At 46.7% G+C, this 21,854-nt stretch overlaps 2 protein-coding genes across 8 annotated transcripts; one reads left to right on the top strand and one right to left on the bottom strand.

Annotated features, from left to right (window-relative positions):
- The first annotated feature begins 47 nt into the window (after positions 1 to 47).
- Positions 48 to 17,396, top strand: RAB41 (RAB41, member RAS oncogene family). 7 transcript variants are annotated; one of them, XM_061361946.1, is made up of 9 exons: positions 99 to 252; positions 1,827 to 1,885; positions 3,580 to 3,633; positions 5,716 to 5,821; positions 9,427 to 9,532; positions 9,804 to 9,915; positions 13,060 to 13,153; positions 14,548 to 14,614; positions 15,151 to 17,396. In XM_061361946.1, the coding sequence occupies exons 2-9, from the start codon at positions 1,860 to 1,862 to the stop codon at positions 15,213 to 15,215; spliced, it is 630 nt and encodes a 209-aa protein (XP_061217930.1). In that variant the 5' UTR covers positions 99 to 252; positions 1,827 to 1,859; the 3' UTR covers positions 15,216 to 17,396. The 7 variants fall into 7 exon arrangements, 5 of the variants coding, with proteins under 5 accessions (XP_061217931.1, XP_061217927.1, XP_061217928.1 ...); XM_061361945.1 differs by having other exon boundaries at positions 9,424 to 9,532; XR_009726748.1 differs by lacking the exons at positions 5,716 to 5,821; positions 15,151 to 17,396 and adding an exon at positions 12,494 to 12,587 and having other exon boundaries at positions 48 to 252; positions 9,424 to 9,532; positions 14,548 to 14,619.
- A 1,414-nt stretch (positions 17,397 to 18,810) lies between these two features.
- PDZD11 (PDZ domain containing 11) lies at positions 18,811 to 21,593 on the bottom strand. Its single transcript, XM_061361948.1, has 6 exons — positions 21,477 to 21,593; positions 21,241 to 21,324; positions 20,816 to 20,872; positions 20,376 to 20,474; positions 20,141 to 20,201; positions 18,811 to 19,724 (listed from the first exon to the last, which is right to left on the bottom strand). The coding sequence occupies exons 1-6, from the start codon at positions 21,579 to 21,581 to the stop codon at positions 19,690 to 19,692; spliced, it is 441 nt and encodes a 146-aa protein (XP_061217932.1). The 5' UTR covers positions 21,582 to 21,593; the 3' UTR covers positions 18,811 to 19,689.
- Positions 21,594 to 21,854: the final 261 nt, after the last annotated feature.

Below are 21,854 nucleotides of genomic sequence, written 5' to 3'. Positions count from 1 at the left end.
AGGGGCGACCGCTCCCGTCGCCATGGCAACCGCCCGCCCCGGGAAGGCGGTGCGCGGTGACGTTCCGGTGACGCTGGTGAACGTGACGCGCGGGGCGGCGGTGGTGCCGGTGTGTGCTCGGCGGTGTCTCCTTCTCCTCAGTCACGGCTCCGGCTCGGCCCCCCCGCGCCGCCATGTCCGCGCCCAGCAGCGGCGGCGAGTTCGGGAACCCGCTGAGGAAGTTCAAGCTCGTCTTCCTGGGCGAGCAGAGCGGTGAGCGGGGCGGGGGCCCGGCGGGCGGCTGCGGCCTGGCGCCGGGGTTGGGGGGGGGGAGGTGAGGAGCCGTCACGGGCCTTCCGCTGCGGGCGGCGGCGAGCGGCCGATAAGGGCTCGGAGCGTGTGTGTTGGGGGCAGAAAGCGCTAAAGGCTCTGCGGGAAGGGGGCTGAGGATCCGTTGAGGGCCGCTGGGTGGGGACCCGTGAGGGTCTGGCAGCGGCAGAACCGTCAAGCGCATTTCTCTGCTGAGGAGGGAGGCGGCAGCGAGCCGCCCGGGGCCCACGCGGGAGGCGGCGGCCAGAGGGCGCCCGCCCCAGGGAGAGGCGGCTTCGCCGTAGTCCGGCCTTGCGCCTCCGTCGGAGGGAGGCGAGGGCCTGGTGAGCGCCCGGGGCTCCCGCCTTCACCGCGCTGGCTCCCCGCGGGCCTGGCTTCCCGCTGATCGGGACTGGGCCTTCTACCGGGGCCGGCCCGCAGTGCGCCCGCAGCGGGGTTTGGCGGGGCGGGGAGGAGTCGGGGGGGGGGCTCTCGGGCTGCTGCTGCTCCGCCCCGGGTGTTGTATCTCTGGCCGTGTCCACGCCGGCTGCATGGCAAGTACAGGAGGGAGAATAAATGGCAAAACGGTGGTTGTGCAGCGGCCTAGAGCTTCGTTTGTTTTGTTTTACCTGAAGTTGACTCTTTTGTACCCCTGCCTTCACAATATATGGATGAGTTGTATAATTTTCTTGAAATGGTGGTATTTGCTGCATTGTTCTCTTTAGATCTTTTATTGCTTCCCCCCTTCTCGGTCCCAGAACTGTAGGTTTTGGAGGAATTCCCAGAAGTTGCCTTAATTCCCCTGCCTTACCAAGGTGGGATCAGGGGTATGCTGATAGACGTTTGAATGACCCGTTTTTAACCTTCCCTAGTGGTTACAATTTCACTACCTTTCTGGGTGATTTACCCTCTTCTTTTATCCATGGCTTTTGTATTTTTCTTGGCTTCCTACAGCTTCCTGAGAGAGAATCTGAGCTCTTACCTTTAGTTCCTTTTTCTTGTCAGTTCTGCACTTTGTCTTTTGATAATATTTGGCAATGCACATGTGAAGTTTTTAATCAAGCCACCAAAATTTATCTAAAATCTCATTGTGAGGAAAGGATATAAGTTTTGAATGTTGCTTTTCCATCCAGCCAGAGGCAGCTAAACAGTGTCCAGGACATCACTGTGTATTGATTTGATGTTTATGCCTGTAAGTCTTAGACCTGGTGATTACATAAGTAGCAAAATATGAGTAACGAAGCAGATTATTTCCTGCTTAAAGCAAACCAATAGTTCTTTATCAGATGCATCACAACATATCTAATTTGAGGATCAAGTGATAGTCATGATTTATTTTTGATCTACTGAGACTGATTTGGTTTAACATAGTTCTGTCATTTTGTGAATGACTTTCTTAGGTGGTTATTTCACAGGAGGGGGTGGCTGGGAAATGGCCTTAGATTGGCAGCTTCGTTCTGATTCATTCGTCCCAAAGCAGTGGTGGTTTGGGTTTTTTCCCACTGCTGCTTGAAAGTAATTTTTCTCTTCTTTTGTAGTTGGGAAGACCTCTCTGATCACCAGGTTTATGTATGACAGTTTTGACAATACTTACCAGGTATGTGGTAGTGTTTTGAGCGTGGCTTTTTGGTTTTGATTTGTTTGGTTTTGTTTTGGTTTTGATATATGTGTATATGTGTGTGTGTAAATCTGTCCCCCTCTATTAGTATTTGTGCCTGTGAGAACTGTTAGGGCCAAGCACATTTCCCCATGAGCTGTCAGTTCAGTATCATTTGTAAGGTTGGAATGTGCCTTGAAATGCAGATGAGTCTTCACAATTAAGCCCAAGCATCTAATATGATGCCTGGAAGGGCAGTGTACAGAAAAGAAGCAAGGTTTAGATTTTGTATATGTGTGAGAAGCCTTGAGGAAAAGGGGGATAAACATTGGTTTATGGGGTGGCGAACAGGGAACACAAGGGTCAGGATGCCTTACAATGCATATGGGAGTCTCAGGAAACAGAATGAATAAGGTACAAACATGCTTATGATCGTTCTTGGTCTCTGGCATCTTTAGAGGCTTTCCATTTAAGTAGGAATGGTTGAATCCAAAGTGTGTAGATAGATCTGCAAGAAGTCAGCATGGCATATTCTTTTTTTTTTCCTTTATTTTTACTACTTCTTTTAACTAAAAGGCTGTAGAGGGAGCTGATGAAGTCTCGGCAGGGAAGGAGTATGGTAGAGATGAAGAGGTGCAGATGGAAATCTGAAAATGTGTAAGGCCTGAAGACTTCAGGAAGAATTAGTTGTGTCAAAAGCACTTGGCAGTATTTAAAGGAAATACCAAATATCTTTAAAGAAGATAAGACTAGGGTGTTACCTTGTAGTTAAGGCCAGAAAGAGTTACTGGTTTAGATTTGGGTTATTTTAAGTTGAAAAAGGAAGAGAAGATTGTTTTCCTCATGACAACTCATTCACTGGAACAGCCCTTGGAAGGGTGCTCTTGTAGATTTATCTGCTTATTACAGTTGTTACAAACTGTGTTCTGGCTGCTACTTACTACAGAAATTGAATGTTGTGGTCTCTTCTAATGTTAAATGGTTCACATTCTAATGAAGACCTTCTAGAACACGTTAAATGTTCCCTGTGTTTGTTAGGACCAGAGCTAGTCTGTCTAAAATACTAAAATCTGTTACATCAGTAACCTGTCTCTTGGTTCCCAGGGTTATGATAGGACATCTGCTTGATTTAAGTGCCTGGGAGCACAGCTAGCTTGGTAAATTACTTTAAATGTCTTTGTACCAGAATTGCTGTGCAGCAATAGAAACGTGACTGGAAGGAGCTGTGAAATGAAGCATCTGAATGTCACTGGAAAGGAAGCACATTCTGAAATGGAAAGCCCGAATAAACATTGCTTTTAAGCCTTCAGCACAGTTGCCCACAATTTATATCTGTAATTTGCTTTACCTTTTGGATATTCCTAGTGAGAGAATTCTTTCCAGACTGAATTGTGGTAGACCAGATGAGAAGGTGATCCCAGTTCAGGTGTGATCTGTGTTAAGATGCATGAATGTCTGAGGCTAAAATCAAGACTCGGAGGTTCTTGTGCAGCTGAGAAGTGTTGGAAGAATGCTATGAAATGACAATGGTGCAGGTATTCAGATTGCTTTGTTGTTATCAGCTGCATTGAAGGCAGATGACTTCAGCAGCTTAATTGTAAGTTGGTGAACATTTCTGAGAGTTTTTGTAGACAGCTCTGATTTGCAGATGCTGGAAGGAAGCTTGCAGTTCCTAATGCTTTTCTTCTTTCCAGGCAACCATTGGAATTGATTTCCTGTCAAAAACGATGTATCTGGAAGACCGCACGGTAAGTGAGGCATCTCTGTGATAACATGGCAACTGCAGTCCTGGGAGCAGTGGTTACTGTGCATACTATTCCACTGTCCATTCCTCCAACAGCTGCTAATATCCCACAGCAGCCTTCAGAGGGACAGCCTTTGTCACTGACCAGCTTTCCTTGTTTCCAATGTTTGTTCATATCTGATACCTCTAGAATGAAGTAAAAATCTTTCATGCAAAACTGGGGTAAGCTAATGTCCATATCCCAAGAAATGGGCTGTCTGTTATATCTACTTTAAGTGTAGTTTGCCTCTAGAATTTGCAGCTCTGCCTCTGGGATTGTCTGTATAAATGGGTCTGAGCAGGGTCGAGGCAGTTACAGGTCTGAAAGTCTTTCATGATTACCAGCAGTGGTGTAGTTTCTTCTTGTAGGAAGGCTCCTTTTGTAATACAGTTCTAATGTACTGTTGATGAAACAGTTTTGGATTTAGCTTGCATGAGATTCCTCTTTGCACAAAGAGATCCCTCACATCCCTTTCCTGTCTTTCAGTATTTGTCTTTTCATTAATTCGTGTTTTGCTGGTACTTGCCTTTTTTTGCTAGTTTTACTACTGGCTAAGAAGTGTGATGCTGTTGCGGGAAGGAAGGGACCAGTGGTGCAATAGAAGTCGTTTGTGTTGCTTTGGGTCTGTTGCTTCCGAGGAAGTCTCAGCCCAGTGTGTGTGGTGAGTTTCCCAAGTGCTTCTCTGCCATCTTGCCAGTAATTCACTGTTAGGAAAGCCCTTGGCTTAATCTTTGGGAGAAACTGCTTGGGTAACATTCTTCAATGGTACTGGCAGTAACAGAAGAAAAAGGTCCTGGAAATGCTGCTTGAGACCTGTGAAAGCACCTTGGAATGCCTGTATTCTGTTTCCATCAGGGTAGTCTTGATTTCTTTTGGCTGCATAGGTCAGGATGTCATTCACCTGCTGGCCTGCTATCCCAATACCATATTCATTGGGCATACTGCTAGTTTCTTGATTATGTAAGTGGTCCACAGCTCATAAAGCCTGTATAAACAAAGGAGAGGTCTTGAATGAAGATAAAAGGAGGGACAAATACAAGCACACAAGCTGGGAAGATTCTGCAATAGGCTTTGACTGCTAGGCTTGAATGCTGAGCCTCTTAACTGCAGTGTGTGCTTTGCGATACTTGATATGTCCTTACACCAAATAATATATCCTGAAGATACACCTGTGCTAGATCACTCAGCGCTAAGAATGGCCTGTTTAGCATGTACTAGCCAGAAGAAGGGGAAATATACTGGAATTTGGTTCTTCAAAACTGCCTCCAGCAGCTTCCCGCAGAGGGCAGCTCTAAGCATGCTGTTTCCAGCACACTGCCAGTGCAGTGGAACCTGTGGCATTAAGTGAACTGAGGCCACGAGACACCCTGTCCTCAGTCCTGGCTGTCAGGCTGCCGGTCCCATGTTATAGCTGCAACCTCATTCTTTAAAGACCTGGTATTTCCTTTTCTGTGACTCAGTATCTTCCCAGGCTTGTTGAATTTCAGCACAAGATAAGCCAGTCTAGAAGGTGTTTGCTCTTCTGGCTTATACCCCACTACTATATATCACCACATCAGGTTCTCCAGTGAGTTAATCAATATCTGGGTGATGTCCTTATGGTTGGAAGTGACCACATCTAGCTAGCTGTAGGCTGTAGTCTGCTTGTGTGGCCAGTATAGCCAGAGCTCTGGCATGGCAGGATGCACTGAGGTATGTATGCTTATTTCCCCCGTTAACAGATGGTGTGAGAAGGTACTCTTTTAGGGATGTCTTGGGTGTATGATTAAGTGGAAGAATGTGTTTGCATGTGTGAGTTATTAATGGATCTGTGGAGGGAGGGAGATTTCTCAGACGTGCTGGGCTGAGGCTGCTGTGAGAATGTGGATAGAAGTGTCGTTGGCTCTTTTCACATTTCTGTTCCATTTTGACTTTTCTTTTGTTGCATTATTTTTGCCTTGTTTTGGTTTTAATTTTAATTTTTATTTCACTTGAGGTTTGGTTTTTGTTTTCCATTTTTCCTGCTCTTCCCCCTTTCCTCTTCCCCTGCGCTTTTCCATTTCCCAGATCAGGCTGCAGCTGTGGGATACAGCCGGGCAGGAGAGGTTCCGCAGCCTCATTCCCAGCTACATCCGTGACTCTGCTGTGGCTGTCATTGTCTTTGACATTACAAGTAGGTATTGAGCTGGAGTGACTGCAGGGACCTTGCTTTTTACATGTACTTCTTATGTTTGGAAGTGGTGATGTTATCTGGAAAGAGCTAAGATAGGCCTTTGGCCCCAGGACTGTAAGTGTTTCATGGGCTGAGGGAACGTAGCTGAGCATCTTCCCCCACAACCAATGGTAACTCCATCCCATAATCCAGAAACTGGGGAGCTGGAGGTAGGTGAGTAGAGACTGTGATTTCTCATATGCCTGTGCTGATGGTAATGTCAGGTGATTGGTAGCCTTTGAAAAGCTTTCTTGTTTTTCTGGTCTGTGTGGGGGACTTGGGGGTTTTCTTTTGGCTTGGGGTTTTGGTTTTGCAGTTTGTTTTTGGGTTTATATGTTTGTTATTGTTTGTTTTAAAAAAGCCCTCAGAATGAGTATTTTCCTTTCTGGATAACTAGAGGGGTAATACAGGTAAGAACTTCAGATGCCAAAGCAAAGGAACACTGTCAGAGTAGGTAAAATAGTACAATAATCATTTAAATAAAAGCTAAGTAGCAGCTTAGGAGGATTCAAGGTTCCCATTTCATTGAAGAAGAGAGATGGTGATTCATGTGAGTTCTTGTTCTCTTACGACAGAGCTCTTGAAAGAGATGTAACTACCATAATTTCTAAAGAATAAATGAGCTTAGAAGGGAAATACTCTGTAAATCTTGGCATGAATGTTTTAATATAAGATATGAAGATATGAATACAGTTATTCCATTATAACTTCTTGTTATTGATTCCACTTTATCTGGCTTTTTCCTTTAAGCTACAGTATCAGCAGAATTATTTAGACAGGATTACACCTTTGAGCCAACACCATGTGGATAAAGTCTTAAGTAAAGAACGTAGTGCAGAAGAAATCCTCTGGCCCACCTTTATTCTGTCACAAATTCTAGGTTACCATGAGGCTTTATGGACCAGGGTTTTGTTTCCCTTTGATTAACTAAAATGCTTAACAAGTAATAGGCTTCTGTTAGGATTTATCTTGCATACTGAGGGCAGATAATTACATTGTCTTTCTCTCAGCCCTGTAGTTTAAGTAGTTAACTCTGTCAGGATTCCTGGTTTCATGCAAACTAATGTAAAACTAAAGTGATCTGTCTGGGGAGTGCTGAGATGTGCATGTGATGGCTGATGCTGGGAACTCACCAAGATGAGGCACTGGCAGGCTTCAGAGCTTGGCATCTTTTCTCCCCACTGTTGTGACAGGTTGTTTATCCAGGCAGGTGGAAGAATCCTGCCAGTCTTAAACAGCTTCCAGATGTCAAAACCAAGTGCTGTCTAATCTCGTCATACTTTGGTAATGGTCTGATCTTTTCAGATAATTTCATGTTTTTTTTCTTGTTACTGCTCTTTGTTCTGTTCTTAGTGACTGAGAGGCTTTTGGTTTTCTTGTGTTACTGAAGGAACATGCTCATGTACTTCTGATTGCATGATGCTGGTAAGCACTATAGTGCAATTAGGAAAACACGGTTTCCTTTACCACTCTGAAAGAGCTATGTGTTTGCATTGTCTTTAGTGCTAACTGTGTTTGGGAACCTCAGACAGCCTCCTGTAAGTCATTGCTGGTCATAGAAGTGTAAAATAGGGACAGTCCCATAGGACATACTTAAGTACCAGGCAAGGTACTCTTAACTAATGGAGAAAAGCTGTTACCTAGCATGTGGGGAGCTGAGAAGAAGAAAAGAAACCGCATTTCAGGTTGCCCAACAGCTTAACAATAAATACACATCTGGCCTGTGGAGAGATCCATGAGGAAAGCCCATACTGCATTTCAGGCCCCTTTCTGAACAAAGCTACCTAGTTTCTAAGATAGGCTGGGTTAATCCTTGTTGGTTGAGGACCAGCCTTTCCAGGCTGGTGGGGTCATTGGCACACTGTCGTGTTTGAGTGGGTTTCCTTCCCCTCCAAAATGGGTGCATGTAAACTTTGACTTCTAGAAATGAGAAGTCACAGAAATCCTGCAGCTTTCTGAGGTCACCTCAGGGGTGCCTGCATGGTAACTGCATAGCTGAAGCCCTCAAATAGTGTTACCTTTCACTACAAGAAGATTACCAGGGCCGGTTCTTGCCCAGCTCTGTGGTACTTCCTCTAGTTGCCTTTTTGAAGGCAAGTGAAGGTTGGAGTATTTAATTCGCCACCTTGGTAAACTTTCTGGCTGCATAGTCTAGTGTAGCAGCAATGTCTTGGAGACTATGTGGAAGCTTGTTGTAAAGTCCAGAAGTCCAGAAGCTGTCATTATCAGTCTGATCTTCCAGCACAAGTGTAGTATTGTCCAGTATCGGAGTTTGTCACCCTGAGTTGCTTGGGGTAGGAAAGAGCCTTGACTTTTGCTACTGCAATCAAGGCTAGCTTCAAAATGAAGCATGAGCTAATTGCTTTAACTATAAGCCTTAACCTTCCTTAAGCCCCAGGGCATTGGATCTGCCTACCCTGATGTTTTGAATTTGCTGGTAGCAAGACACTTTGCAGATGTTACTCTGTCCAGCTTCTATTTTTCTTCTAAACAAAGCAATTACCAGTCCATCTGAGACTGTGTTCCCCCGTGTAGCCAGGCTCCTACAAGCTGCCTTATTAACTGCTGTTCTGTGCTGCTCAGCTGTTCTCCCTCACTGCTGAACAAGTGGCTTTGTGAGCACATCTGACCAATTTGTGTCATTGAGCTGGGAACTGGTATCTGCCCTTCCATGAAACTCCTGCCTGTTGAGAATGCCAACAGCAGTCTTGTTTTCTGGTAGTGTAGCACTGCTTGCAGAGCTAGCTGCGTGGGGTAATGACTTGGAAGGAAATGGTATCACTCCTAGTTGTGAAAAGCTTTTGTTTAGCATTCACTGTGGTAGTTGGGCATGTTTTGACCATTGCTCTTTCAAATAGGCAGGTACCAGACCTTAGAGCTATTGTATATAGTAGGTCAGTTTGTTTGGGCACAGCTCTTGAGAACGAACTGTACCTCTCATAGCATTTGTGGTGTTTCTGACTCTTGTGCTTATCTGAAAAGTGAGAACCTGATGCCCTCTGTGTCACATGAAGGCTACGGTGTATAACATCTGCTGGAGCTTAAGTTACTGATTGCCCTAATCTTGCACGAAAATCCCATTGCCATCTTCTGAATTCTTGATAACTGGAGAATGGGTGCTGGTTTACCACATGGTGTATGGGCTGAGGGAATTGCATGTCTGTCGTGGGAATTGCCTCAAAAAGTCTTGATGCCCTAGCCTAGGAGTCCTGTGGAGACCCCAATCTTAACCTTGGGTGAACCAGGAAGACCAGCTGTGTATGACTTACTAGCTACTTCTGTCAGTAATGAGGTAGTAGAATTAACCTCTTTGGGAATAGCAGAACATCTGGACAATCGAAGGAGGTAATTAAAGCAAATAATCTACACACAGCGTCAGAAAAGCCAAATTCTGTGATGTTTGGATATTTGGGGCAAGATTACAAGGTCAGCCTTCAGCTTCTCACATGGAGCTGCATACAGTTGACTCCAGAAATGGCCTTTTCTCTAAAGGACAGTTTCCTCCTTTCTCTTCTCTCTTGCTGTCTCTCTCTTTCTCTGTGCTCTCTCTGGCCTGGTACCAGCAGGTTCGGCTGCAGCTTTGGGACACGGCAGGCCAGGAGCGTTTCCGCAGTCTCATTCCCAGCTACATCCGCGACTCTACTATTGCTGTGGTAGTCTATGACATTACAAGTGAGTGATGCTTTGGTGTCTCATTATTTGAAATACTACATGTTAGCAGAACTAATAAGTTACAACCAGAAGTTCTGCAAAAAAGTTGATTAACATTAGGAATGTTCCCCCCTTTCTCCCCAGCCCTGTTTTTCTGTCTGAGCAGATAACAATTTATGGGTCATTTCTATGTGGTGTGGGGAGATTCGGAGCACCTGAGTACAGGCATAGCATTCTCCCTCTCTGAAAATAAGTTTTATCCTCAGCACTGCCTTTTATTTCTTCCCTACAGACTTGAATTCTTTCCAGCAAACCTCCAAGTGGATTGATGACGTTCGGACAGAGAGAGGGAGCGATGTCATCATCATGTTGGTGGGGAACAAAACTGACCTGGCAGACAAGAGGTAATGGAGGGAGGCTGGCAGCCTTGCTGCCCTGACCAGTGTCAAAGTGTCCAACTAGTCTGTCTTCAAAACAGTCATGGATTTAAGCAAAGCATAAAAAGCTTGTCATGAAATTCAGATTTCTGGCTTCAGCGTATGCAAAGTTACATCCTTTCGCTATTCTACAAATAGTTCTGGTTAAAGCAAAACAACCTGAAAAAAAAATATCCTTGAAGTATCTTTATACCATGTTTCTCAATAGTGTATTTTGTCTGTTTTTTCTTTCCATGCTGAGATAAAGACAGAAAGGTGTCTTGCAGAAGCAAGTAAATGTGCTTTTTTTTCAATGATCCTATTTACATGACTCTGTGTATGCAGCTGTAAGTTCACAGTACAGCCTTTTCTTGATACAAGAGGCGGCATGAACTTTACAGTATCAGTATAAAAGGTTTCCCTTTGAGTGTAAATTTCATGTCACACCTAACAGAAACTTGTTGTGGATGTGTGAGAAAACTAAATTAGCAAAAGCAAATTTCCCCAGGAGACATAAAAAGTTAATTAGACTCTTAAAATCACATGGACTGAATGTTTTGGGACACATTGGACATAGTAAAGCATTTGGCTTTTAAAATTCAGTCCTACACCACCACTTCAAGCAATGTAATCAATGTAATGGCTTCTTAGAAGTCTGTGTTTCTATTTCAGATTCTTCTCTTGATTGTTGATTTGGTAAAAATTTTGTCTAATGTTTTTGGAGATTTTCATTCTTTCTGAAGACATCAGAAAGAGTGTAGATAAGGAAAGGTTTTTATTTGAATGATTAGTGTCAGTAGTAATTGGCAAAGGGGGAAGATGGAGTAAGCTGTGCAGTTCCTTACAGTCCCAGTACTTTAAACTGAAACATCTTTGTGTACACTGGGCACTCTGAAATGTGTGCTTCATATGTCATAGGACATGGGAAGTATTGAAACAATGGGGAAACTTTATCTGATGCAAAAGAAAGCATCTCAAGAAGGTAGGACTGGGGAAGAGCTGGATCTCACAGCTAAGTGAGGTCTTACAAATCAGACCATTATCCTTTGGCTTTTCATGAAACATTTCTATCAAAAGCTAGCAGCTTGAAAAGCCTTACAGGTGGAACATAATTGTTTTCTCAGACCAAACTTGCAGTATTATTTGAACTGCCTGTTTGTTTCCTCTGTTTCTTGGGATGATGTGCCCGCTAGGCACATCAAAATGACTGTTTCATTCGTTGATGCTGCCATGTTTTAAATTCTAACCCTTATTTTGTTCACTCCTGCAGTGTACATATATTGCTTCAGAATGTATTGTGATGTGGTGGTGTTTTTTTTTTTCCTTGTGGTTTTGGTGTTGTCCAAATGCTTATGTGAGACAATACCCAGCATCCCTGGCTGCACAAACTGGGGTCAGGAGATGTGTTTTGCCCTTTGTTCCCTGCACAAGTCATGCTGTTAGTTTTGAGTTTGCAGTGCCTAGCAGCAAAAGTATAGCCAATTCTAATACCAGCAAGGGGGTTGAGTCAGTGGGAAAAGATAAACTTAGGCTCTGACTGGCCATTGTGTATGGGCTTTATACCAGTGGTTCTTACAGAAATGGGTTCTGTGTCCTCCACGCAGACCACCTTAGTCTTACTGGCTTTTCCCCACTTCCAGTGGGAGGCTGTTCTCAGTGCCTTTCACTTTAGAAGTAGTAGTAAAACTTGGTGCTCAGAGCTTCGGAACTATGATAAAAAATGTGTATAGCTGATTTGGATTGAATTCCAGGTGGCAAGAACTCACCTCAGTCTAATCTCTGAAACCAGCTTGCAGAAGAGCAAAATCCAGCGTGTTCTACTTGAGCCAGTTCTGGGTGTCTCTTATGTCTAAGTATCTCTTATGCCCTCCTGGGAGTATGAAATAACTGCAGCTCCCGAACTGAATAAGCTGGCATTTAGATTTGAAGTTTTCTAATTTCTATCCAAATGGAGTTTCATGTGGAACTGGAAAACCAAATGGGATCATTTCAGCCTTGGAGTATTTCCTGGTAGTCCATAAACGAAGTAGTGTGGTCCAGCACTGCCATAAGGATTAAAAATAACAGAATATTGAATCGTAGCTACAGTTGGAGTTCATGTAGCACTAGAAATTCTAATTTTAAAAGTTTCATGTAAGTAACAGTAGTCCTGGTCTAGGCTAGAATTTGGAATTACAGTCTCTATGCAGGTACCAGTGAAAGAAGCTGCCTTGGTCTTATTTTAAAAGGGAGTTAGATTTCTGGGAGGCTGAAATACTGGGCCTTTTAGGGCTGGACAAAGCCACAGTGTCAGCCTGGGCCTAGTCACATTTTTTGAAATAGAATAGTGTGTTGGAAGCCATTCATCTATGGTGAAGTGATGATGTGAGTTAAGTTTTGAGGCCAAAAAGCTGAGCTAAAAATAGCACTGTTCTTATTTGGTGCAGCCTGTTATATTTTACTTCCCTGTTAATGTTGCTCCAGTTGGTGGCTGGGTTTTTTTTCCTGCAGTTTTCTTTTTATCATTTTTGGACTATTTTTCTTTGTTCTGGTTTTTCTTTTCTGTGATTTGTTCTCATTACTGTAGACAGGTTTCTATAGAGGAGGGTGAGAGAAAAGGCCAAGAACTGAATATGATGTATATTGAAACCAGTGCTAAAGCAGGATATAATGTGAAACAGGTATGTACAGGGTGTCGACTGGAGATGCAATTGCAGGTGCTTGCTCCCAACCAGCAGCCTGGCACTTGCTGCTGCCCTGTCTTGCTGCTAGAGCCTTTCTGAAACCTTTCTGTAACCTCATGGAACTCCTTTCTATTTGGAAACTGCTTTTTGTGTCTGGTGCAGTGTGTGGGGCTTCCCTTAAGAATGCTGTGAATGAGGCTCAAATGTACTGCACAAACTTAATCCTGTGCTGGTCATCTGTTATTAATAGTCATAAGTCCAGGTATTCCCTGGGTAAATGACCTGAGGTTGATTCATTTGTAGCTGCAGGATCTGGGCTCTTAAAGACAGAGGTCTTGAGGTCTCCCTTGGTGCACTGTACACTCCTGTAAGAGTGGTGAAGCAGGCCACTGCTGAAGAGCAGCTCAGTCACAGATATCTAACTCTTCCTGTCTGTTCTTTCTGTCTGCTTGTTTGCATCTTTTTCCAGGCAAATCACCACAGAAGAAGGTGAACAGAGAGCCAAAGAGCTGAATGTGATGTTTATTGAGACCAGTGCAAAGACTGGATACAATGTGAAACAGGTAGATCAATGTTCTGTTCTAAAGTCAGGAAGTCTGTACTTCACTGCTCTCTATGCATATGCTTCTGCTTGGGGTTTGTGCTCCATTGGATATTTGGTTGTATCGTTCAGTGTCAGCTGAACAATATGAATGAACAATGAACTGAAATGCGTCTTGCTCCTTACCATTAATCAGGATTTCTTGTATTTTAGTTTGCATCCATAGCTTCTTGCTATAAGCTTGTGATCTTATAGTTCCTGAACTAGAAACTAGTTCAGCAGTCGTTCTGAAGTGTGACAGAACACTGGGAATAAGGCAGCTGTAAGGTGCAGGGGTCTGCAGCGGCCATGAGTGCTGCTGGTGTACTGGGAAGCATACCAGTTTGCTGTACATCAGCTGGTTAGGAGCACCTCACAATGGTACAAGGGAACTTTGGGTTTGTTTCTTTTGGCTGTTCTGGATTGAAGACCAAGGAACCACTTTAGTCTTTGGTTCTAACTTGGCTGCTTTATTTGCCTGGCGGGTGTTTGCAGTGAAAAAAAGGATGTTAACTGCAGCACCTCGATGGTACCTCAGCAGCTGTATTTTCCAGATAACACAATTTGGAGGGGTAGATGAGGAATCCCTGCCAAGCTACTGTGCGAAAATAATCATTAGCAGATGATTCCTCTTGTGCTATGTGCAGCACTTCTCACCTAGCTGCCTGGTAGTGTGCGTAGTGTGTTAGCTGCTGCATTCGTGTCAGCAGGAGGAGCTCTAAGCATTGACTTGAACAATTATGCAAAACCTTTTTCTGGGGTTTTTTTTGGTGGGTTTTTTGTTGTTTTTTTTTTATGGGGGGTTGTGATAGCCCTTCCCAGCCCTTAGCGCATCCTTCATAGCTCAAACCAGTTCACATGAGCCAGCTGTTCTGCTCAGAAATGGCTGGTTCACAGCAAGAGTTAACTGAAAAGATGAGCTGTAAAACCTCAGGTATTCCATAGACTTTTTAAACCATTGGTCTCTTTTGAGGTAGGTCATCAGAAGTCCTGAGCTGGGCTGTGTGACATTGCTGTGTGCAGAAGCAGCTGAGGCCGGAAATGGCAAATGATATTCTTGCTTAGAGCAGGAGGGGGTTGTTCTGCATGTCCCTGCAAGAACTGCTACAGATTAATTTCATGTTCTGTCCAAGCAGAAACGGGTAAAATAAAACAAAATGTTTTGTAGGAATTGAATAACTGCTTTAATAAAGCCTTTATTTAGTAAATTTCTCAGGTAAAATTCTTGTGGCATTTGTCAATCATTGCTTTGCTTGCTAAAGTACCCACTTAACAAGTTTGTACAACACTGGCTCCAAGACCTGCTGCAGAGCAGTGTGTTTTAACGTGAATTTTTATTTCTGACAAGCCTTCAACTTTCCTATTACCACTTTTCAGCTTTTCCGCCGCGTGGCTGCTGCCTTACCTGGGATGGACAGCACACCAGAGAAGAGCAAAGAAGACAGTATCCTTGCTTTCTCAGCAGTAACTTACCCTGTTCTCGTAGAATTTTACAATTATCATTTGATAGGTTGGCCTTAACTGACTTTTTGGCACATTTTGGGGATGAGCCTTACTGGGGTTTTGCAGAGATGGGGCTGGAACAGCCACTGTAGTGTGGTGCTTACCTGTGGTCATAAATTGAGGATCCTGATCGTCTGTGTATAAACATACACAGCTATTCATAATGGCAAGCACAAGTTTTGCTTTCTCCACTTAAGCTTAGGATAGAAATTTGCATGGATTTAAAACACCATACTTTTTTTACACAGGGCTGTCTTGTGTGCCAACCTGCCTGACTCAGCTCTAACCTCTAAGTAGTCTTGACATACAGTCTGTGGGTTTTGAAGTTAATCCTGTAGGCAGGATATGCTCTGCTATACCCCTGGCCCCTATCAAGAAGGGCCACCTAACAGGCTTTTCAGATACTGATACTTTTCTCTGTTCTTTATTTCATGTTTTTCCTTGAACCGGGGGTTTTCCTTCACTTGTCTCCTGCAGTGATTGATATCAAACTAGAGAAACCTCCTGAGCAGCCAGTAACGGAGAGCGGGTGCTCCTGCTAACAGGCCCGTTCTGTAGCAGCACATTCCCCAACCGGCCAGTCTCACTGAAGAACATCACTGCTCATTGGCAACCCTACTCTGTGGGCTGAAAAACCAATCTACTAAAGCGAGCGAACTCCCTGTTTACTGGTGGGGAGCAGCCCCGGCCGCCCCTCTTACTGCATGGTATGAGCCCTGAGTGCAGAATGAGTGTCCTGTCTTTTCTTTTCTTTTATGTTGTTGCACTTTGGCACTGTGGTGCCCTTTACAGTCCCTCTCTTCCTCTCCTCCTCCCTCTCTTTTCCACCTCGAGCCTCTCTGCTCAGATATATCTTGTGAATGCAATTGGAAAACCCACCAAGTTAGGGAAGACAAGAATAAAGCTTGGGGGTAGGCTTTCCACCTTCCTCACTGCCTTGCATCCTTGGCCACTCCAGCCCTGTCTTTATCCTGCATCCCCACTTCCTCTGTTGAAAGGCTGCTCCTTTTAAACAGGTCAGTTTGACTTGGCCTTGCCTTTTTTGGATAATACAGGTTATCTGTTTCTAGGCTTTTGCTTCCTGCAGGGCACACACAGTATTAGCTCCTCGGTTTCTCCTTTCTGTGGATGATCTTGGCTAACTCTTGCTCATGACTTCTGAGTTTTGCCCCTTCTGTCACACACAGCACTGGAGAACCCCAAACTCTGATAGCTTTGGCCTTGTTGCTTCCATTTGTGTAGCAGAGACATCCCACAGACCACTCTGCTCAGTTGGATTATCTTCCCATCCAGAGGATGCTGGCGCTTGGTGAGTGTTTGCTGTCAGATGTGGGGAACGAAGAGGGTATAGAGGCTTCACAGCATGAGGCTGGGTGGAGAAGAGACCCTCAGGGTGGTTTGTAGAGACCTGGGTCCTGTCTGTCTACAGCAAAAGTGAGCAGTTACCTGAAATCCATCACTACAGGAGCAATACCTACCGTAAGAGCCATGGATGCTGCTCAGGCTCCTTTTCTGGTTTCTGTTCTCCTGTTCCTTGTAACATAGGATGGCAGATTCTTCACGTGGAGCCAGGAGAGCTGCAGCAGACTGAAGGCCGGTGAGGGCTGTTGTACTCTAATGCCTAGGTTGGTGCTTGATGAAGTCATACACATAGCTGCTTCACCGTTTGTAGTAGGCTTCTGGGAATAGGGCTAGTAGCCACTTCACTTTTGGGGTACTTCTAAGCTGCAACATTGCCAAAGCTGAGATGAGCAGTGGCAGGGATCTACTGTCGGACCCAGGTGGAGGAGTGAAGGATTGTATGCTGCTGAGGTGAATTTTGATCTCACTTTTTGACCTTGGAGGTTGGGAAATAAATCCTCTAACCCCTGCCCCTGGTTCCTGATTCTGTTAGTAGAGCCCTGGGGTTTTTTTTAACCATCTATCCTAACCACAAGCCAGTAAGTCTGTTGAAAGAGAGGAGAATAAAACAGTTGGATGGTGGAAAGCCATCCACTGTTCTTTTCATCACCCAGCCTGTCATGTTGACAGGGAGGATGCTAGTGGGCAGGAGAGCAACAGACCATGGTGTGACAGGTGGGGACAACAGTATTTGGTGGTGGTGACACTCCCCCAGCAGATGTCCGTCAGTCACTGACACAGCATGTGCACTTTGAAGCTGGCAGGCCCTCAACGGAGGGGAAGGGGCAGCCTTAGCTGGGACCTGGCTTAGTGTCCCCTCACTGCTGGTGACGGACCTGTTGTTCCCCTGTCCCTTCCACTCTGGGTGAGTTGGCCTGCAGGAGGAAGCTGGGTTGTGGTTTCCCCTTTCACTCTGGAGTGTCTCCCCCAATTTCCCCTGGTCCGGGAAGCTCAATCCCCTCCTCTGTACATACCCCTGTTGTGTGGGAATTGCTGATGTTTGTCGGTGTGTCCGTGTCTGCTGTAGACCAGGTTTTGCTGTCCCCTTCTCACAGGCAGGTGTGCACTGCCCTGCTGTTGTGTTGTTCAGTCACGGACCTGGGGGGAGGGAGGGAGGAGACCCTAAGTTAAATGGTGGGGAGTAATTAGTGAAATGAAATAGGTCACTTCCCACTGTCTTCTCTATGGATGTGTATAATATTGAGTGTGTGTCTGGCCCTGCTGTCTCCTAGCTGTTAGCTGAGTAAGTGTGACTATTACTATGAGTATGGACTGTCTGACCACAGCCGTGTATCACACTAAATAAAGTTATTTCACCAACACCTTTGCTGTCCTGCTGCTGAAGAGGAGCCTTGTGATGCCTCTGCATATTTCACTTGTAGGTTTGGCAAGGCTGTCTGGTGTGGTGTAGGGTGGAAGAAGGGTGAGCTGAGAGTTTGAGCGTGGCTTTGGGAGTATAGTGGGAGAAGGGCTTTTGCTCCAGGTCAAGCTACCTGGAGTATCTCTGCCAGTCTGCCTCCCTGGCCAGGGACTTAATTCACTGACATAAATCTGCTCCAGTCCTCATGACTTTTGGCCTGTTTTGCAAGTTGGTAAAAATTATCCAATGTTCCTGGACCTGTTGTTTTACCATCAGGAATCAGTAACTGCTATTTGCCCTTCTAGTTCTGGAGGATAAAATTGACTGTGGTGGCCAGTGCAAATCCCATTAATGCTTTGTCAGTTAACTTACACTCGTGTCAGGTATGTTGGACAAAGAATCTACTCTTGCCTGTTTGCCAACAGCCAGTCCCAGGGTCAGTAAGAGGACTGTGAAAGCACCCAACTAATTACCTCTGAGTAATGGAAGGGACGAAACGGCCTTGGGCAGGGGACATCTCCCTGGAGCTCCTGTGAGGGACTGCTCAGAAGCAGGATGAACAGACTGAATGTTGAGGTTGTATTTGCAGTCTCCTGCAGAGTTCAAGATGCCTCTTGGCTCCTCAGCAGTCGGGTTGTGTGCTGAAAGCCTGACATGTGCATTCAATCACTGTGTTTTCCACCAGGCAGAGACCAGAGCTGGCTTTGGGGCTGGGAGTTGACCACCTCCCTGGCATGTCGGCACAACGGGGAGAAGGGAAGTTGGACCAGTAGGAGGCTGCCTTGCTGCAACCTGAGCACCCTCCCCCAAGGAACATATAAATGCTGGAAACTGGTGTGAGACTGCAGATGTGAACATCCCAGGGGACACAGAGGCCTGGCCCCAGAGAAGAGCTCCTACATCTTACAGTGGGGCTTCCAGAATGCTTTCCCTGGTAGAAAAGCTAATTTTGCTGTTTGGAGTTTCTTTTCTAGTGTATTTCATTCTGCTTCAGCCTGGCTCAGCTTTCTAGCCAGCAACTGAGCTAAGAGCAAGCTTGCTGGTAGTGCTGAATTTGTATCAGGGCTACTACCCTTCACCATCCCAAGCAAGCTGTTTGTGGCACCACAGACACAATCCTCCACTGCAGCTTTTGCTCCTGATAGTGCTGAAGCAGTGCTCCAGGTTAAAATCAAGGACTGGCTTCCAGCTGAGTGGGTGGAAGAACAGCCTTAAACCAGAGCTGCATGTCATATGGGTCCCATGCTTTCCTCCCACAGGCTGCAAGAGCAACTGAAGCCAAGCCTTGTCTTGACTGTCCACCCAGCACTTCTCAGAGTAGTGCTGAGGGTGTTAACAACCAACCCTCCACACAGACAGCCTGAGTGGGAACAGAATGAACTCTGGTTGCTGTACTGTTTATTATTTCAGTTATTACAGATAAGCAGAAACCACCACACAGGCAGCCACGGCGCAAGGGCTGTCCTGATACCACTTAGTATGTGGTGCTACCATGCGGAGTAGCACACGACAGGACTATGCCAAGTGAAGAAAGCAGGTTCAGTGAATGAAACCCTCAACTGTGCAGATGCTGCCCTGGGAGGAACCCAGTCAAGCACCTACAGCAGTTCACAAACATGCTGCAAGCATCTTGGTCCTGTAGTGTGGGAGGTGGCTAAGCAGCACAGAGGTACAAACTTGCCTTGGCAGACTAGTGCAGCGAGATAATGTGAACTGAGTTTTGAGTGGATTTTTCTCCTGTTCTTGAGTCCAGAGTAAACCCAGTAGGGAGTAGCAGAGGTAGGACAGTAGAGAAGGAAAGAACTTCATGGTACCAGAAAAGTGAACAGGTTGAACTCCTGGAGGACAAAGGCTGTGCTGTGCTCCAGCATGCTCATACCCTCTTGCCTAGTATCTAGTAATGAGGGTTGGATCCGGAACCAGCAGTGCCCTCATTTAATTCAAGTTGTGCTAGAAGAGAAACACAGATCTTGCCGGAGAAGCTGCCCTCTGGTACCCACTTCCACATCATCTTCAGCAGCTTGTTTCAACACCCAGTTCAAGGAGTACAGACTAAAGCCCCATCCATCTTCCAACTAGATAAGATTCCACTGGTATCCCTCCATGCAGGAAACAGCCAATGCCTGCGCAGCCAACAGAACAGTTGTACCTCCAGTGACAGCTGAAATGTGGTATGTCATCTCAGATGTTGAGGAAAAGTAGTGGAGAGTTCTTAGCAGGATGGCCCCTCTGGAAACCCAGCAGACAGCTGCCTGCTAGTGAACAGTTCTTTCCTTCTGTCTCTGGTAATCTGGAAGGGAAAGGCAAAGCTGAAAGAGCAGGAGAGCTGGCTGCTGATGGCAAGATGGAATTAGCAAAAATGTGACAGGAGAAAATATATTCCATTTATACCTCACTAAGTAGAGACAGTGTTTGCTACCCTCTTGGGTAGCAGCTGGCTTTAAAGTAGTATTTGCACCCCAGCCACTCATTTCAAGTTATTTTAGGGCATTAAGAATAAAAGTTTGAAGTCTCTTCCTCTGCTCTCTATTTTTCTTCTTTCTTCACTTGAAGGTCAGTTTCCATCTCATAAAGAATCCTTGTTTGGCTTTACCTGACCTTCCTCCCCCTCCATTATATCTATGAACTTCGTAGGTACACAAACCAAGCACTAATACAGTCTTATCCTTCACTCAGAATCTGAATGTTCTTAGGGAGGGCACTTACTGTAGGGGAAGTAACGCACACGCATGGTGATCTCACGGGCTGTCTTCAGGATCTCCACAGCCTGAAACCAGAAAGAGTTGCTCAGTGACCAGACTGGGCTGGAGAAAGAGGAATGCATCAGTTTTGTGGTGTCACCAGCTCAATTGGTGCAGACTGAGAGCGGAAGGAGATGATGCGCGCACAATTCCTCCCCATCCTGTCCCTGCTCCAGCAGTGCAGCTGCAGGAGTGCTCACCTTGCTGTGCTCAATATCCTGGAAATCCACATCATTTACTGACAGCACCTGGTCGCCTTCCTGCAGCCCAGCCCTGTGTGCATCTGAGTCGGGGATCACCTGTGAGGGGAACAGCAGGGACAACAGCAGTGACCCATGGCACAGCCCGTGCCACAGCTCCCCCTTCTGCACAGCCCAGCTCCGGAGCCTCCCCATGGTGCCCATCTATAGGACAGGAGAGGATGGAGCGCAGTGGGTACTGCAGTGCAGCATCAATGCTCTGTGTGCTGGCGAGAGATCAGGCAATGCTGCAGGACTGTCTGATTGCTGCTTGGTGCATGGCAAATTACAGCTGTTGAGTTAAGAGACTCATATGACAGTCTCCCTGCACACCCAGCTGGCTCAGCAACACCCAAGGGAACAGCCAGGCCACAGGTAAGGAAATGGCAGGACAGACACACCTTAGAGATGAAGATCCCCAGCTGCGAGGCTTTTCCTCCCCGGATGTTGAAGCCCAGCTGTAGGAGAAAACAGCAGTGAAATACAACCCGGGCTTTGAGCCAGGATCCCTCCCACTGCCAGTGTTTCAGATTGGGCCGTGAACCCCCAAGCGTTCCTCCCCCCTTCCTGTCCTCCATCAGCTCCACATCCCCACATCTGAACATCTCTTTGCCTCACCCGCGTTCGCCCCGTTCACTCCCGCTTGGGAGCAGCACCAGCCCCGGCATCACCCCGCTGCCAGAACGTTGCCTGCAACTCGGCTTCAAGTAATTTTTGCCATGAAGGGCATTGGGAACCGTGAACCGAATAAGAGGGGGAACGACCGGAAGGGACCCGCGCACCCCGCAGACAGGGGGAGAAGGGTCAGTGTTAGGCGGGGCCTCACCTGCGCCCCGGGCGGCTTCTTCAAGACGATGGTGCGGGGCAGGAACTGGGTGAGCTCGTTGTTGTAGTCGGGGTGGTACACCCTCTGCAAGGCAACGCGGCGGCGCCCGTCAGCCGGCGGCTCTGCCGCGCACCCCGGGCCGGGCCGCCGACCCCCGCCGCTTGCCCGCCCCGGGTTGCCACTGCTCCACCACCCCCCACCCCAATCCCACTCTGCTCCCGCCGCCATCCCCGCACCTCATGCGGCGGCACCCAGGCGGGCGGGCTCTCGTAGGGCGGCAGGAACACCACTGGGAAGTCGTCGTACGGTAGCCGGCCCTCCATGCTGCCGCGCCGCCTCATGGGACGGGACGGGAGGGGAGGGACCGGGACCAGCCCCGCCCCGCCCCGCGTGCGCCGTGACGCACAGCGCTGCCATTGGCGGTTGGCTGAACGCGGGTTCCATTTGAACGTTGGCGGTTGCGGCGCCGCCTCCGTAGCTCGCAGCGGAGGAGCCTGGTGGGTCTCTGGCCGGGCAGGGCCAGGTGGTGGCGGTTGCAAGGGCAGCTACACCCCCCCCCCCCCCCCGACCCCCCAGCTCCCCTTCTCCCCACTTCCCTCTCCCCACTCCCCTCC

Source organism: Neopsephotus bourkii, unplaced genomic scaffold, assembly GCF_033783945.1.
Source record: "Neopsephotus bourkii isolate Nb327-2 ecotype Australia unplaced genomic scaffold, CSIRO-AGI_Nbou_v1 NB_1067, whole genome shotgun sequence".
NCBI classification, from domain to species: Eukaryota; Metazoa; Chordata; class Aves; order Psittaciformes; family Psittacidae; genus Neopsephotus; species Neopsephotus bourkii.
This window is presented reverse-complemented; position numbering and strand designations above follow the sequence as displayed.